Here is a 14,276-nt window from a genome sequence, read left to right as displayed (position 1 = left end):
AAAAAAATACATTAATCTTTCGCATATTCTAGTAAAGATTTTGTTCTCTTTTTGCACTTGCTGAAATGATAGCAATCGCAATGTTTACCACACAACATACACGCACAAGTAGGGACAGTGATCGCCGGCATAGACGATGGTGAAACCCATGTACTGCCAGCCTGTTCAAAGCACTTCTCATGTCATTATTTGGACCGGTCCAGCTGTTTTCTGCTTGTTTTATCTTTCTCTTTTGGAGAACATCATCTTCTTGCTGCGTATGTGGAAGCTGCATTCTCATTTTCAAATCTTCCAGTCAAAAAGTTTCTTTGGATAATTCATATGCAAGTCATGATGGTGACATCTTGGAGATGCCCAGTGTTCGTTTTAGAAATCTGGCCTTTACATTTTCAATAGTCCCAAATAAGTTTCAAACCATATGTGAGAACTGGGAGGACCTTGGTGTAAAATAAGGCCACGGACGTGCCTAGCGATAGTCTAGTTGGTGTTATAATGTCATATGCTTCTGATGGTTGCTAAAGATCTTTCTCCTAGGTGAATTCTAAATGAGGTGACCGTAGGTTGTAAAATGACACCCAGATATGATAACGAGTTCACTATGTCTAGGTCTACCCCTCCACATTGTATTCTGTCACTAGCTGCGATTCTCCCCCCCCACCCCTTTCCGGAAAACTGAACTGTTTTATTTTTATTTAGTTTATTTAACACAAGGCTGTTGTTGGCTGAGTACTCTTCAAATTTTTACATCGATCCTTGTAGCTCTTCCCTGTTACTCGAACCTATAATAATATCGTCTGCCTAGAGATAAAGTACAACTGAACTATTGTCAATGACCTGCATGATATCTGCTAAGGCTATGAGTGCATAAGCTTAACGCTCCGCCCATCTCCTCTCCTGCACCCCCCCCCCCCCCTCAATTCCACACAGATACAATACAAGAAATGCATGTGTCACTCGTTTTGAGGCTGCAAAGGCAACGAGTTCACACCCGTTTCCCTGAGTGTACCTCCCTATAACCCTTCTAAACATATTTCCTAACTTATATGTCCGTATTGAAATGTGCATTAATTCAACAATGATACAAAAGTTTATTGAGATCCACCTATTCAATTCACATTGGGTTCTTAAAAACTAAGATTTACATCTTGTCATATTAATTTAACGGGACTTGTTTCGCCCATTGTATGGGCATCATCAGCCGTAATCTCATGCCTAAACGATAAAGATAAGGATCCTGATTACTCTAGTCAAAATGTTACAGAGAGAAACATACGTATTATAAAAATGAGGTAACTTGTTGTGAGTTCCTAAATGAAAATTTACACAATTACGAGGACGGTTTGAAAGGTTCTCGGAATCACCGCTAGATGTCAGTGCTAGAGCAACGAGGTTCCCGCGCAATAATCACACATCCTTTGTGAGTGAACACGTGGCGCGTCAGTGCTGTAGCTGCAGGAGTGTGGTAGTGACGACTCTTTGTTGTTGTTCCCGCGTAGTGGAAAAAACTGAGATTTGAGCAGTGATTAAATACTTTGTGAAGAACGGTATGAAAGCAAAGGAAATTCATGCCGACTTTCAGAACACACTGGGGGACTCTGCTCCTTCATTTTCAACTGTTGCCAAGTGGACCAGCGAGTTTAAATTTGGTCGGGAGAGCTTGGATGATGATCCGCGTAGTGGACGGCCAAAAAATGTTACGACCCCAGAATTTATCGCAAAAGTGCATAAAATGGTCATGGAGGATCGTCGACTGAAAGTGCGGGAGATTGCTGAAGCTGTAGGGATGTCTTCTGAATGGGTATATTATATTTTAACCGAAGAATTGGGTATGAAAAAATTATGTGTTGGACAATAAACATTGGACAATAAACGCACCACATTGGAAACGTCCAAACAAAGTCTGGCTTGTTTTCAGTGCAACCAACAAGATTTTTTGCACCGGTTTGTGACTACAGATGAAACTTGTGTCTACTACTATACCCCAGAGACAAAACAGCAGTCAAAGCAGTGGAAACATGCTGATTCACCACCACCAAAGAAAGCAAAGGCAGTGCGTTTGGCCGGAAAGGTCATGGCCTCAGTTTTCTGGGATGCAAAGGGCATTCTGCTGATAGATTATCTTCCTACTGGCCAAACAGTTACAGGGCAATACTATGCAAACCTCCTAGACCAACTACAGGAAAAGATACGCTAAACAAGGCCTGGTTTGGCAAGGAAAAAGGTCATCTTTCATCAGGACAACGCTCCGCCGCACACAAGTGTTATTGCCATGGCAAAACTTCATGAACTGGGGTACGAATTGTAGCCACATCCACCTTATTCACCTGATTTGGCACCATCAGACTTTCATCTATTCCCCAAGCTGAAAATTTTCCTCGGTGGACGGAGATTTTGTACAAGGGAAGAACTGACATCCGAATTGGAGAGATATTTTGCAGGCCTGGAGGAATCTCATTTTCGAGATGAGATCAAGGCATTGGAACATCGCTGGACCAAATGCATTAGTCTACAGGGAGACTATGTTGAAAAATAAAAGCAGTTCCAGCAAGGTAAGATACTTAATTCTGGTACATTCTGAGAACTTTTCAAACCACCTTCGTAAAACATGTTTAAAAACATGTACGAGAAAAACTATTAATGTTGGTGCATTCTTACATTAAAATCTTTAAAATTTTTTAAAATAGCCAAACTGTCCTTATTTACATGAACGATAAGAAAGTCTATGACTTAAAACAGAAATCAATTATATAAAGAATTTGGCAAGACTTAACAGTTTTAAAACAGAAATAGTTAACCGAATAATCAACAAGATTAAACTTAAATTAGCAACAAACCTCATCCCAGATAAACCCAAAAAATCTAAGTTCGCCACTTTCACCTACAATAATCCAGGTATTTACCAGATAACAAATTCCTTAAAAAACAAAATATCAACATTGCCTTTTGGACAACAAACAATAACCACAATCGTTTTCAGTCACAACACACTAAATTCAGACAGTAGCATCTATTAAAGTTCAGGCATATACAGAACTCAAATGCATGCAATATGACATTTCTATACTGGGCAAACAGGCCGGAGTTCTTTTACAAGATATTAAGAGCACTATAATGCCAGTAAACACAAGTTTTCAGCCATGAGTTCCCACATCACAGGGCATCATTTTACAACTATCAAACAGGACCTTACAATTATCAAAACAGCGGGCAAAGGGAAATTAATCAATGAATTAGAAAGCATTGATATTTATTTAGATCAATACTATAACAAAACCCTCAAACTCAGTGACTTAATGGAAGTGAAAAAATCCCTTATACGAGATTTTATCTAACTTGTCACAATCACTAAATTTAAATCAAAATGAAATTTTTAAAAATCTTAAATTAACATCTACAAAAGCTCCCACCATTCCATTAAAGGTAACTCCCTCCGTGTCCGCCCCTACTAACCTCCCACAGCCAACAGCACATAAACTTAACGCTCTGCCCATCTCCTCTCCTGCACCACACCCGTCTCCCTCAATTCCAACCAGATACAAGAAATGCATGTGCCACTCGTTTTGACACTGCAAAAGCAACTAGTTCACACCACAAAAATCGAGAGGGTTAGTAAATGTATACACAGCGTTTCTTGCCAAATATAGCAGTCTTTTCTTCAAACTTAAAGTATTTCTACCCTCCTCCCATTACAGATTCTTCACCACACATCACTCAGTAGCTGTTCTCATCATTCAAGCTATAGCCAACATCAAGCACAAGTGCTCCCATTTGACTATTGGCACAATGAGGAAACAATCGCATCAGCTAGTAAAAACACACACGGAAACACTCGACCATGAACCTTTCATCATTTCTTCGTCAAAAATAAGAAGACTGTGGACTCGCTCACAAATACGGGTTTAATAACAACAACAGCTTTATACTCGGTGATAATACTATAAGCTTTCTACAATAATATTTAATGTCTTCTTTAAATGATTAAGCCACTTAAGGTTCATTGTAACCATTCTACGACTTCAAATTGGGTTGCCCTTAACCAGATTCTATTCGTATTTTGATCTTGTACCTCAAGCCCATAATTTTAGCCATAGACTTTCTTATCGTTCATGTAAATAAGGACAGTTTTGCTATTTTAAAAATGTTTTAAAGATTTCAATGTTTGATTGCACCAACATTAATAATTTTTCTCATACATATTTTTTAAACATGTTTTAATTGTGTAAATTGTCATTTAGGAACTCTCAACAAGTTTCCTCATTTTTATAACACATATGTTTATCTATTTAACATTTTGACTATAGTAATCAGGATCCTGATCTTTATCTTTTAGGCCACGAACCTACTACGCTGGCGTAGCAGGGGGAGAGGTGATACTCCCACGTGGCGCGTCCCGGTGGCGGATAGGGGGGTCCTAACCGGCTTGCAGGCGGACTTGAGGGAAATAAAATACCTCTCACGGACCAAACACACTACCTCCTGTAGGTGGGGGACGCAGACGAATAATACACCCACGGTATCCCCTGCCTGTCGTGAGAGGCGACTAAAAGGGGTGACCAAGGGGTGATCAAATTAGAACTATGAAACTACTTGTGATTAGTACCACCACGCGGAGAACACCAAGGGTCGCTTTTACTTGCGCGTAGTACCACTATATTGGGTACCAAATGGGTTGGTGATTAGTAGCACACAGGAGCACCGTGCGGTCGGCTTTTGCAGTACCTGTGATTAGTACCACCATACGAGCAGGACCATGGGATGATAGCTACCATGGTTCTGCCTTGCCTATGATTAGTACCCACTATATGAGGAACACCACGGGATAGGGGAAGGTCCCTGTGGTTAGTACTCTTATGTGATGAGCACCATAGGGTTGCGTTGCTTGTAAATGGCGCCGCAATGTGAGAAAAACATAGGTCTGTAGTATATGTCGAATTTCATAACCTGTGAGTAGTACCATAATGTGTGGAATACCGCGAGTCTCTGCTACTTTTGATTAGTACCGCAACATGACAAATACCATGGTTCTACTTTCCTAGCAATAAGTACCGTTATGAGGGGCCGATAACTTGGATTTTGGACCCCCTTTAGACTGCAAGCATCCTCGATTTAATATTATGCTCTAGCAGCAGTCCCTTGGTCAGTAATCCTATTGTTCTTCCATCAGTTTCTATGAATGTAAGGTATTGCGGGTGACATCCACTGATTGTTTTAAATTCATACCCATCCATTCATTCTTCGTCCTCATATTTTGAATTCTGGTCAGTGGAGAATTTTGGGCTTTTAATTTGTCATTTCATTTCGTCTCATTTCGTACCATTAGGGGCCGATTACCTCGATGTTAGGCCCCTTTAAACAACAAGCATCATCATCATCATCATCTATCTTTTAGTACCTCGATGTTAGGCCCCTTTAAACAACAAGCATCATCATCATCATCATCATCATCATCTATCTTTTTGAGGCATGAGATTATGGCTGATGATACCCACACAATGGGTGACACAAGTCCCGTTAAATTAGTATGACAAGATGTAAATCTTAATTTTTAAGAACCCAATGTGTATTGAATAGGTGGATCTCAATAAACTTTTGTATCATTGTTGAATTACTGGAGTGTCTATTGTAGAGATAGGATTGGAATGGTAGGAGGGGGAGTATTCATTCTGGTGAAAGAAGAATTTGTAAGCTACGAAAATGTGAAAGATGACAAACATGAAATTCTAGGTGTAAGGCTCATCTCTAAAGATAATAGGCAACTTGACGTCTTTGGAGTGTGCAGACCGGGAAAGGGCAGCGCTGACGCTGATTCAGAATTATTTGATAAGATAATCAGCTATGTGGGAAACGATATGGAAAGGAATGTGATAGTAGCGGCTGATCTCAATTTATTAAATGTCAATTGGGAAGGTAATGTGAATGACTGGAAGCATGACCAAGAAATGGGAAATAAGTTAATATGGGAAGTGCAGCTGATTCAGAAAATGATGGAACCAACTGGAGGGAAGAATATTCTGGATGTGGTGCTGGTAAAACCAGATGGGCTCTATAGAGAAACCGAAGTAATAACTGGCATTAGTGATCATGAAGCTGTTTTTGTCATAGCTAAAAATAAATGTGAAAGAAAGGAAGTTATTAAACTTAGGAATAGTTGGCAATACTATATAGCTGATAAAACAGGCATGAGAAAGTTTTTAAAAAGTAACTATGATCGGTGGAAAACGGTTAATAAAAATGTAAATAGACTCTGGGATGTGTTTAAAGCAATAGTTGAGGAATGTGAAAATAGATTTTACCTTTAAAGGTGGTAAGGAATGGTAAAGATCCACTATATTATAACATAGATGTAAAGAGATTAAGAAGAAGGTGCAGGTTGGGAAGAAGTAGTTAGAAGTGGCTGTGGAAGTAAGGAGGAATTGAAGGACCTTACTAGGAATTGAATCTAGCAAAGAAGTCAGCTAAGGATAACATGATGTCAAGCATAATGGGTGGTCATGCATAGAGAAAACTATAACAATGAAAAAGGTTCACCAACTACAACAATTTAAATTTCTCCATAGGTTAACTGGGGTCTGCAATAGTGGTGAATTGTAAATGTTTGTAGATTGATAACTGTTGTTTAAAGGTGCCTAACATCTAGGTCGTCAGCCCCCAAAATGTTTATAGAGGAAGCTCTATTTGTACACCTGGTTGTTCCCTTTTTATTGCATTATAAATGTAAATGGGTGTTAACCGTATTTGTACCCTTTGAACAAACTGTAGATCTTATCCCAGTCTCTTCCCATGGTCTTTTATTTCACATTCTAAGCAAAAGCAAAATTTAAGAAAACTGTTTTTTCCTTTCAGAAGTTTAATGTGTTCTTTTTTTTCCTCACAGTTCACCATGGTGAAGCATTACCAAGGCAGACTGACAGCTGTAAAAAAGGAAATGACCCAACTTCATGAGAGGACAGCTAAACTCAAGGTAGGCTTTCACCAGAATCGTACAATTCGATTGTAGAATTATTGGGGTCTTATTTTGTTCCCTAAATCAGCAATAAATTGATTGCATATGACCTAAATGTTAATGCCCTTGAGCTGATTCATCACTAAGAAATGGTCCTTGTGTATCAGTGTAACTTGTGAGATGTGTTCTCTCCAAGTATTTGAAATGTTTCATGTTTAAGAAGGAAAAATGTTATTAGTTCCCAAGTGCTTCCAAACAAATGACCCTGTATTAATTGTATTTAGTTTGTTTCAAATTTATGGTTCAGTCATCACCTGAGCCTGCTCACCGGGTTTCATTGTAGTCTATCCAGAGCAAGAGTACGCTGCAACCTTATGGTACAAAAGGATAATATTATATCACAGGTTACAGCTGATTGGGTTAATAGAAAGTTCTCCTATATCCTACAGAATGGAGTTGGCTAAAATGTTATTAATGTTCCATTTAAAGTAATGGTTCATAGTGTGGGTTGCTGTAGTCACGTGTTAGTTTGTGAACCATGGGCAACGGTTGAGTGGTCTAGTAAGTGGTCCCGAGAGTCGGAATACCAGTTGCTATGGAATGGGAGTGGGCATCTCGGACATATTCTGAGTTATAGCCCACCTTGTGCTCAGGCGGCTAGGACTATACAATCCACCGGTGATCCATAACCCGTTAGAGGAGAGATCCTCACTTGGACTTTGTGTAAGTAGGGTAGCATCCTGCTTCATGAATTTACTGAGCTCAGAACATTTTAAGCAAGCCTCGGACCTATGGGAGTAATGGAGTCCCACTCCCATTTGACAGGCGAGGGACTCCTTGGAAACAACTTGGCGAACGAAATGGAATTCAATGGAAAGCTATCAATATTAATGGGGCTTATGGAAGAAAGAAAGTACAACTGGCTGAGTCAGCAAAGAGGATGCATCTGGATATGCTAGGAGAGATAACAGGGAAGAGATAGGAGATTATAAAGTGTACTTGACAGGTGTTAGAAAGGGAAGGGCAGAGTATGGGGTAGGGCTGTTTATCAGGAATACCATTGCACGCAACATAGTTTCTGTTAGGCACATAAATGAGTGAATGATGTGGGTAGATTTGTCAGTTGGAGGAATTAGGACGAGAATTGTCTCATTGTATTCACCATGTGAGGGTGCAGACGAGGATGAAGTTGACAAGTTTTATGAAGCATTGAGTGACATTATGGTCAGGGTCAACAGCAAGGATAGAATAGTGCTAATGGGCGATTTCAATGCGAGAGTAGGAAATAGAACTGAAGGATACAAAAGGGTGATTGGTAAATGTGGGGAAGATATGGAAGCTAATGGGAATGGGAAGCGTTTGCTGGACTTCTGTGCTAGTGTGGGTTTAGCTGTTACGAATACATTCTTCAAGCATAAGGCTATTCACCGCTACACGTGGGAGGCTAGGGGTACCAGATCCATAATAGACTATATCTTAACCGACTTCGAATTCAGGAAATCTGTTAGGAATGTACGAGTTTTCCGGGGATTTTTCGATGATACAGACCACTATCTGATCTGTAGTGAACTAAGTATCTCTAGGCCTAGGTTAGGGAAAGTGAAATCTGTCTGCAAACGAATAAGGGTAGAAAATCTCCAGGACGAGGAAATTAGACAGAAACACATGGATATGATTAGTGAGAAGTTTCGAACAGTAGACAGTAAGCAGGTTCAGGATATAGAAAGAGAATGGGTGGCATACAGGGATGCTGTAGTAGAAACAGTGCTTTGAGTAATTCAGGTAAACTCATAATAGATCCCAGGGAATCACTGGAGGGGTGGAGGGGATATTTTGAACAGCTTCTCAACGTAAAAGGAAATCTCCCTGGTGGTGTTGCGAACAGCCAAGCTCATGGGGAGGGGGAAAATGGTGTTGGTGAAATTATGCTTGAGGAAGTCGAAAGGATGGTAAATGAACTCCATTGTCATAAAGCAGTAGAAATAGATGAAATTAGACCTGAAATGGTGAAGTATAGTGGGAAGGCAGGGATGAAATGGCTTCATAGAATAATAAGATTAGCATGGAGTGTTGGTAAGGTACCTTCAGATTGGACAAAAGCAGTAATTGCACCTATCTATAAGTAAGGGAACAGGAAGGATTGCAACAACTATTGAGGTATCTCATTGATTAGTGTACCAGGCAAGGTATTCACTGGCATCTTGGAAGGGAGGGTGCAATCAGTAGTTGAGAGGAAGTTGGATGAAAACCAGTGTGGTTTCAGACCACAGAGGGGCTGTCAGGGTCAGATTTTCAGTATGCGCCAGATAATTGAAAAATGCTACGAGAGGAATAGGCAGTTGTGTTTATGTTTTGCAGATCTAGAGAAAGCATATGATAGGGTACCGAGGGAACAGATGTTCGCCGTACTGGGAGACTATGGAATTAAAGGTAGATTATTAAAATCAATCAAAGGCATTTATGTTGACAATTGGGCTTCAGTGAGAATTGATGGTGGAATGAGTTCTTGGTTCAAGGCCTGTTTTCACATGTAGGACTGTGCTGCGACTGTGCTTCGACCGTGCTGTGTCGTCCGCAATCGCCAAACAGTATAAACCATTACATTTGCATTGAACAGCAGTTGAGTATTTTCACATGTAGGACTGTGTCCCTACTGTGTTGGTACCGTGCTGTCATGGATCGCCAAGCAGAGGGATTACGGCCCACACAGTCGTCGCCTGGTCTCAGCACAGTACCACATGTGAAAATTAGAAACGGTCGCCCTAGTGTCGCCAAGCCGGACTTCCGTCTTATTTCGGTGGTAATCGGAAGCACTCGGTCGTACGTGATCCAGTGACCAACGAGCACAGAATAACATAGAGTGCGCAATGCGCTGTCTGAGTACTGTGTTCGTTGGTTTAGATACATTGTGTGATAGTTTGCAGTAGTAGGTGTGGCGCAGTTGTCTTCCTTAAAGATGGACGAACAAGTGATAAGTTTAGTTCAACAACATGAATGCCTTTATACTTATTCTTCTTTTGTTATAAAACAATGTACGCTGCGCAGGCAATAATTACGTCTTCTTCGTTTGGATCTATGTCTCCAACCTGTGAGCACAAATGCAATGAACAAGGACAACATGCCCACAGCACAGTCGCAGCACACTCCTACACGTGAAAAGACGGAGTAGGCGACACCGCCGTAGCACGGTCGAAGCACAGCCGAAGCACAGTCCTACATGTGAAAACAGGCCTTCAGGGTACTTACAGAGGTTAGACAAGGCTGTAATCTTTCACCGTTGCTGTTCGTAGTTTACATGGATCATCTGCTGAAAGGTATAAACTGGCAAGGAGGGATTCAGTTTGGTGGAAATGCGGTAAGCAGTCTGGCCTATGCTGACGACTAGGTCTTAATCCATTAGTGCCTGAATTAATTTTTTTCTGATATTTGCTTACTTATTGTGTTTTGCCGCATGTTTGAGACCAAAATAAACTAATAAAACAAGTTTCAGAATTTTGGAATCGCTAGGTCATAAGATATTTGACGTTACCATATGGCAACGCTAGGCGCTTGCACTAACTATTTTTAAACAATGAGTTTTGAAAGTCGAATTTAGGTTGCAAAGTGGTTTTTTTTGTTTTCGTGCAATAACAATGTTGAAATATCTTAGCATTATTTATTGTAATAATATATAATATCAGTTTTTATTCACATCACGGCAAAAAAAAGAATTATTGAACAAAGGAGAAAACATTTGTTTACAGTATATAGACACATGTGTACAGTTCGTTGCCTGTCAAAATAAAACACTCACTGGAACAATAGAATAAAATCAAAAATAAGAAAACGAAGAATCAAAGAACTTCAGATGCAGTTATAAACTATTAATCTATACTTTCGGAGGCATATAAAAGCCCACCCTCAATACTTGCACGTTAGCCACAGAGATAGAGAATGACAATCTTTCACTGTCTTCATATCATTCTGCGTGTCCCAATAAGAACGCTTGGAGGGCAACCTATTATATCCAGAAATGAAAAGTATGGCGATAAAGCAACGAATTTCATCAGAAGTTATTTGTGGGTCCGTACAATTTAAAAACACTCCATACATTTTAGTCTCTCGAACTAAATGTAAACTGAACTCACCAGTATTTACAGACGATGCTGAAAGTGATCTCCTTCAGCTGCAATGCAAGCTTCACATCTTGTAATGAGATTTCGAAACACACTTTGTAGTTCATGGACACCGATAGGACACACAACGTTCCTAATTTCAATTTTTAATTCTTCTGCAGTTCGCGGATTATTCCTGTAAACTTTTCCTTTAAGATTTCCCCATAGATAAAAATCACATGTGCTTAAATCAGGTGAACGAGGGGGCCATAAGCCTTTACTGATGATCTGATCATCATCGAACACTTTCCGTAACTGTCACATAGAGCTACGTGCCGTATGGGCTGTTGCACTGTCCTGCTGGAAATAGCCGTACCTTTTCTCTTCTTCAGTCAGTTCAGCAAAAAATGGTTCCAGAATGTTGTGAATATAACGGTCAGAAGTAATCGTATCCTGAAAAAATATCGGACTGATAATTCGTCGGGCACTGATAGCGCACCACACACCCACCTTCACATCATGCAGAGGTCTCAGCTGTAAAATATGCAGGTTGTCTGTATCCCATATTCTATTGTTCTCTGAATTGACACCCACTCAAATGAAACCAGGCTTTGTCACTCATAAAAAGAAAGTTCGGATCCACAATACTGTCGTGGACACTATTCATTAGCCAATTCCAAAATCGTATTCTTGCATTGAAATTTATAGGCAGTATGTTATGGACTGAATGAGTCCGATAAGATCATGAATGTAACAATTTTGTTGCATTACATGCTGAAGAAGGTGAAATACCACTTTCCTGAGCTACTCTCCGAAGCGACTTATGCGGACTGACCAGAAGTCTTGCCTGTATATCTTCTAACCTCTCCCATGTGAGAGCTGTTTTCCTTCGCTTCTTTTTCTTATTGATTATGGAACCAGTACTACGCCACTTGTAAACGAGCTAATGCACGTAACGTTTTGATGGCACTGTCGCACCAGGAAATTGTCTACGGAATTTTCGAAGGCACCTTTTAACTGGTTTCTTCTTCTTGTGCATATAACATATAACACCCGACCAAAAATATTCTTTGCTCTATAGTGTATTTAACCATCGTGATAATAACCTCACAACACACCTTAAAAGTCCAATAGTTTCTAGCAAACTGAGGGACAGAATGCTAAACAGCTGCGCGCTGGCAGTGGACACTTCTTAACTCGCCAGTGTTGACACAAGCCATATGGCGCTCGCTCTTGAATTCCCATGGCATGTGAGCAGAAGTCTGAACTCTTAAATTATTCTCCCTGTACTAAAGAAGTAAAAAAAATATACCTATCATAACTAGAGACAAGAATTATAGGCACTAAAAACAGTTAAAATAGGTAGGCATATAGGCTCTTAAATTAGCCAAAATAGGCATTTAAATAGGCAGTAACGTGTAAAATAGGCTACGAAATAGGAATGAAAACATTACTTATAATTTAATAACACAGTTACTATAAAAGGGGTTTACAAGCAACGTTCCAATGTTTTCTGGTAACAATCTTGTTCTCCTCTCGTGCATAATGTTTTTGTACTGAGAGAAAGATCTCTCAACATCACATGAAGTGATTGGACAAAACTTCAGTGAAGTCACTTCATCTGGTTTTATTTCGCTAACTGCAGCTGCCTTCCCAGAGGTTCGGTCAAAACTTCCCCTGACTAAGTCCACAATCCTAAATGACTCCACCAGTAGCATGCCACTCTTCTCAAAATTGGTGATTACTCCCGGCAGCTTGTTGAAATTTGAAGATGCTCCGGTTTATGCAGCGGCATATTAGCTCCCAACATTGCAGTGCATAGGTCTGAAGAAAATGGTTGTTGGTCGCTGCCCAAAGTGGACTGGTAGAATGGCTGCATTATACAGATTTCTGTGCTCTTATCAGATGCATCGCAGTATTTATAAGTTAATCTATGTGATATTTTTCTCACATTTGATCTGAAAAATAATAAAATTAACATAAATTACATTGTCCCCATATTATAAATTATTCCAACCCCCTAATTTTTTTCACTGAAGATGGCTCAAGCGAGCCGAAACATGTCTGAATTTGTTTGCTCCGTCTAATGACGGAATATATGATGTATTGAATAGGAGGATACCCTCATTTTTCGCCATTGTAAAGTTGTCCCCATATCTTAAATTTCTACAGTTGGGCTAATTGGCAGTAATGCTTAGTACTGTATATATCATGCATTTGTTTCATAAAAAAGTCTATTAGAGATGATGTTTCTAGAGGTACAAAACTTTAAAGTAGGAACAAGGGAATTAGTAACTTACATGGAAATATGTCCTCAAGGATTTTCAGTTATAATTTGGCGGTATCGTGTCGAGTTCATCGGGTGAAAAACATAATTAAAAAAGACGTGAAACGATACCGGAGTAGCGTAGAGGAGAAATCCATCCTTTATGCTTACCAAGGACCCACCAAGGTGGCCCTAGCAGTATTCTTACTTATAGAAGAATGAAAACAGAGGCACTATAAATCTCAGATTTGTGAACATATTATTTGTTTCTATTCACCGGGTTTGTTCTGCGTGGTCAGCTGCCATGAAGACTATTTTCTGTTGCCTGCAATAGATCCTGCATCATGTGTGCCCATAAGACTGCCACCCTTGTTGATAATTAAAAACCGTGTAATTTGAAATTGTTGTGACATGTGCCCATAACCTTATTTTTGTCACAATTTAGCAAGACTCTAGAGGGGATGCTAGAGGCTTGTTAACCTGGGAGCTTATGCCCCTCAGACTCTCTTTGCTTCCACCCTTCCCCAACCACAACGGTTACTAACCGGATCTCACCAATCCAGACCAACGATCTTTTCGCTGGCCTGGTCTTGTAAAGATAGTCTTGGCAACCTTGTAAAACATGCTGTGGCATTGTCCTAGCTGGGCTACGTTGGATCTGTAACCTGTGTTTCAAGAAGGTTTAGCGAAAGTGTAATAGTACTTTGTATTCACGATTTTTTAAAGGGAGTTTTAAAAATTGCATTTCAGTTGTAAATCTCTATTTTCACAGGAAATGAATCACAGTTAACAATGCCGATTTAATTTTCATCCATGGTGCGACAAGAGACCACCGGCATTCTAACTCCTCGATCAGTAATTTAATGATTATTTACATTTTAGCAATATAAATTATTGGATGTTCACGACTAATACAGCACTGCAACAAAACAACTTGCCACAATACATAAATTAATAGGCCTATATATGCTAC

At 39.8% G+C, this 14,276-nt stretch overlaps 1 protein-coding gene across 1 annotated transcript in view; it reads left to right on the top strand.

Moving 5' to 3' along the window:
- Positions 1 to 14,276, top strand: part of Pldn (Pallidin) — a 102,970-nt gene that overhangs the window by 62,715 nt on the left and 25,979 nt on the right. Inside the window, exon 4 of the mRNA XM_067147233.2 lies at positions 6,875 to 6,961. Within this exon, the coding sequence (XP_067003334.2) occupies positions 6,875 to 6,961 (87 nt within the window). The remainder of the gene's footprint in view (positions 1 to 6,874; positions 6,962 to 14,276) is intronic.

This window comes from Anabrus simplex, chromosome 5 (assembly GCF_040414725.1).
Source record: "Anabrus simplex isolate iqAnaSimp1 chromosome 5, ASM4041472v1, whole genome shotgun sequence".
Taxonomy (NCBI): Eukaryota; Metazoa; Arthropoda; class Insecta; order Orthoptera; family Tettigoniidae; genus Anabrus; species Anabrus simplex.
This window is presented reverse-complemented; position numbering and strand designations above follow the sequence as displayed.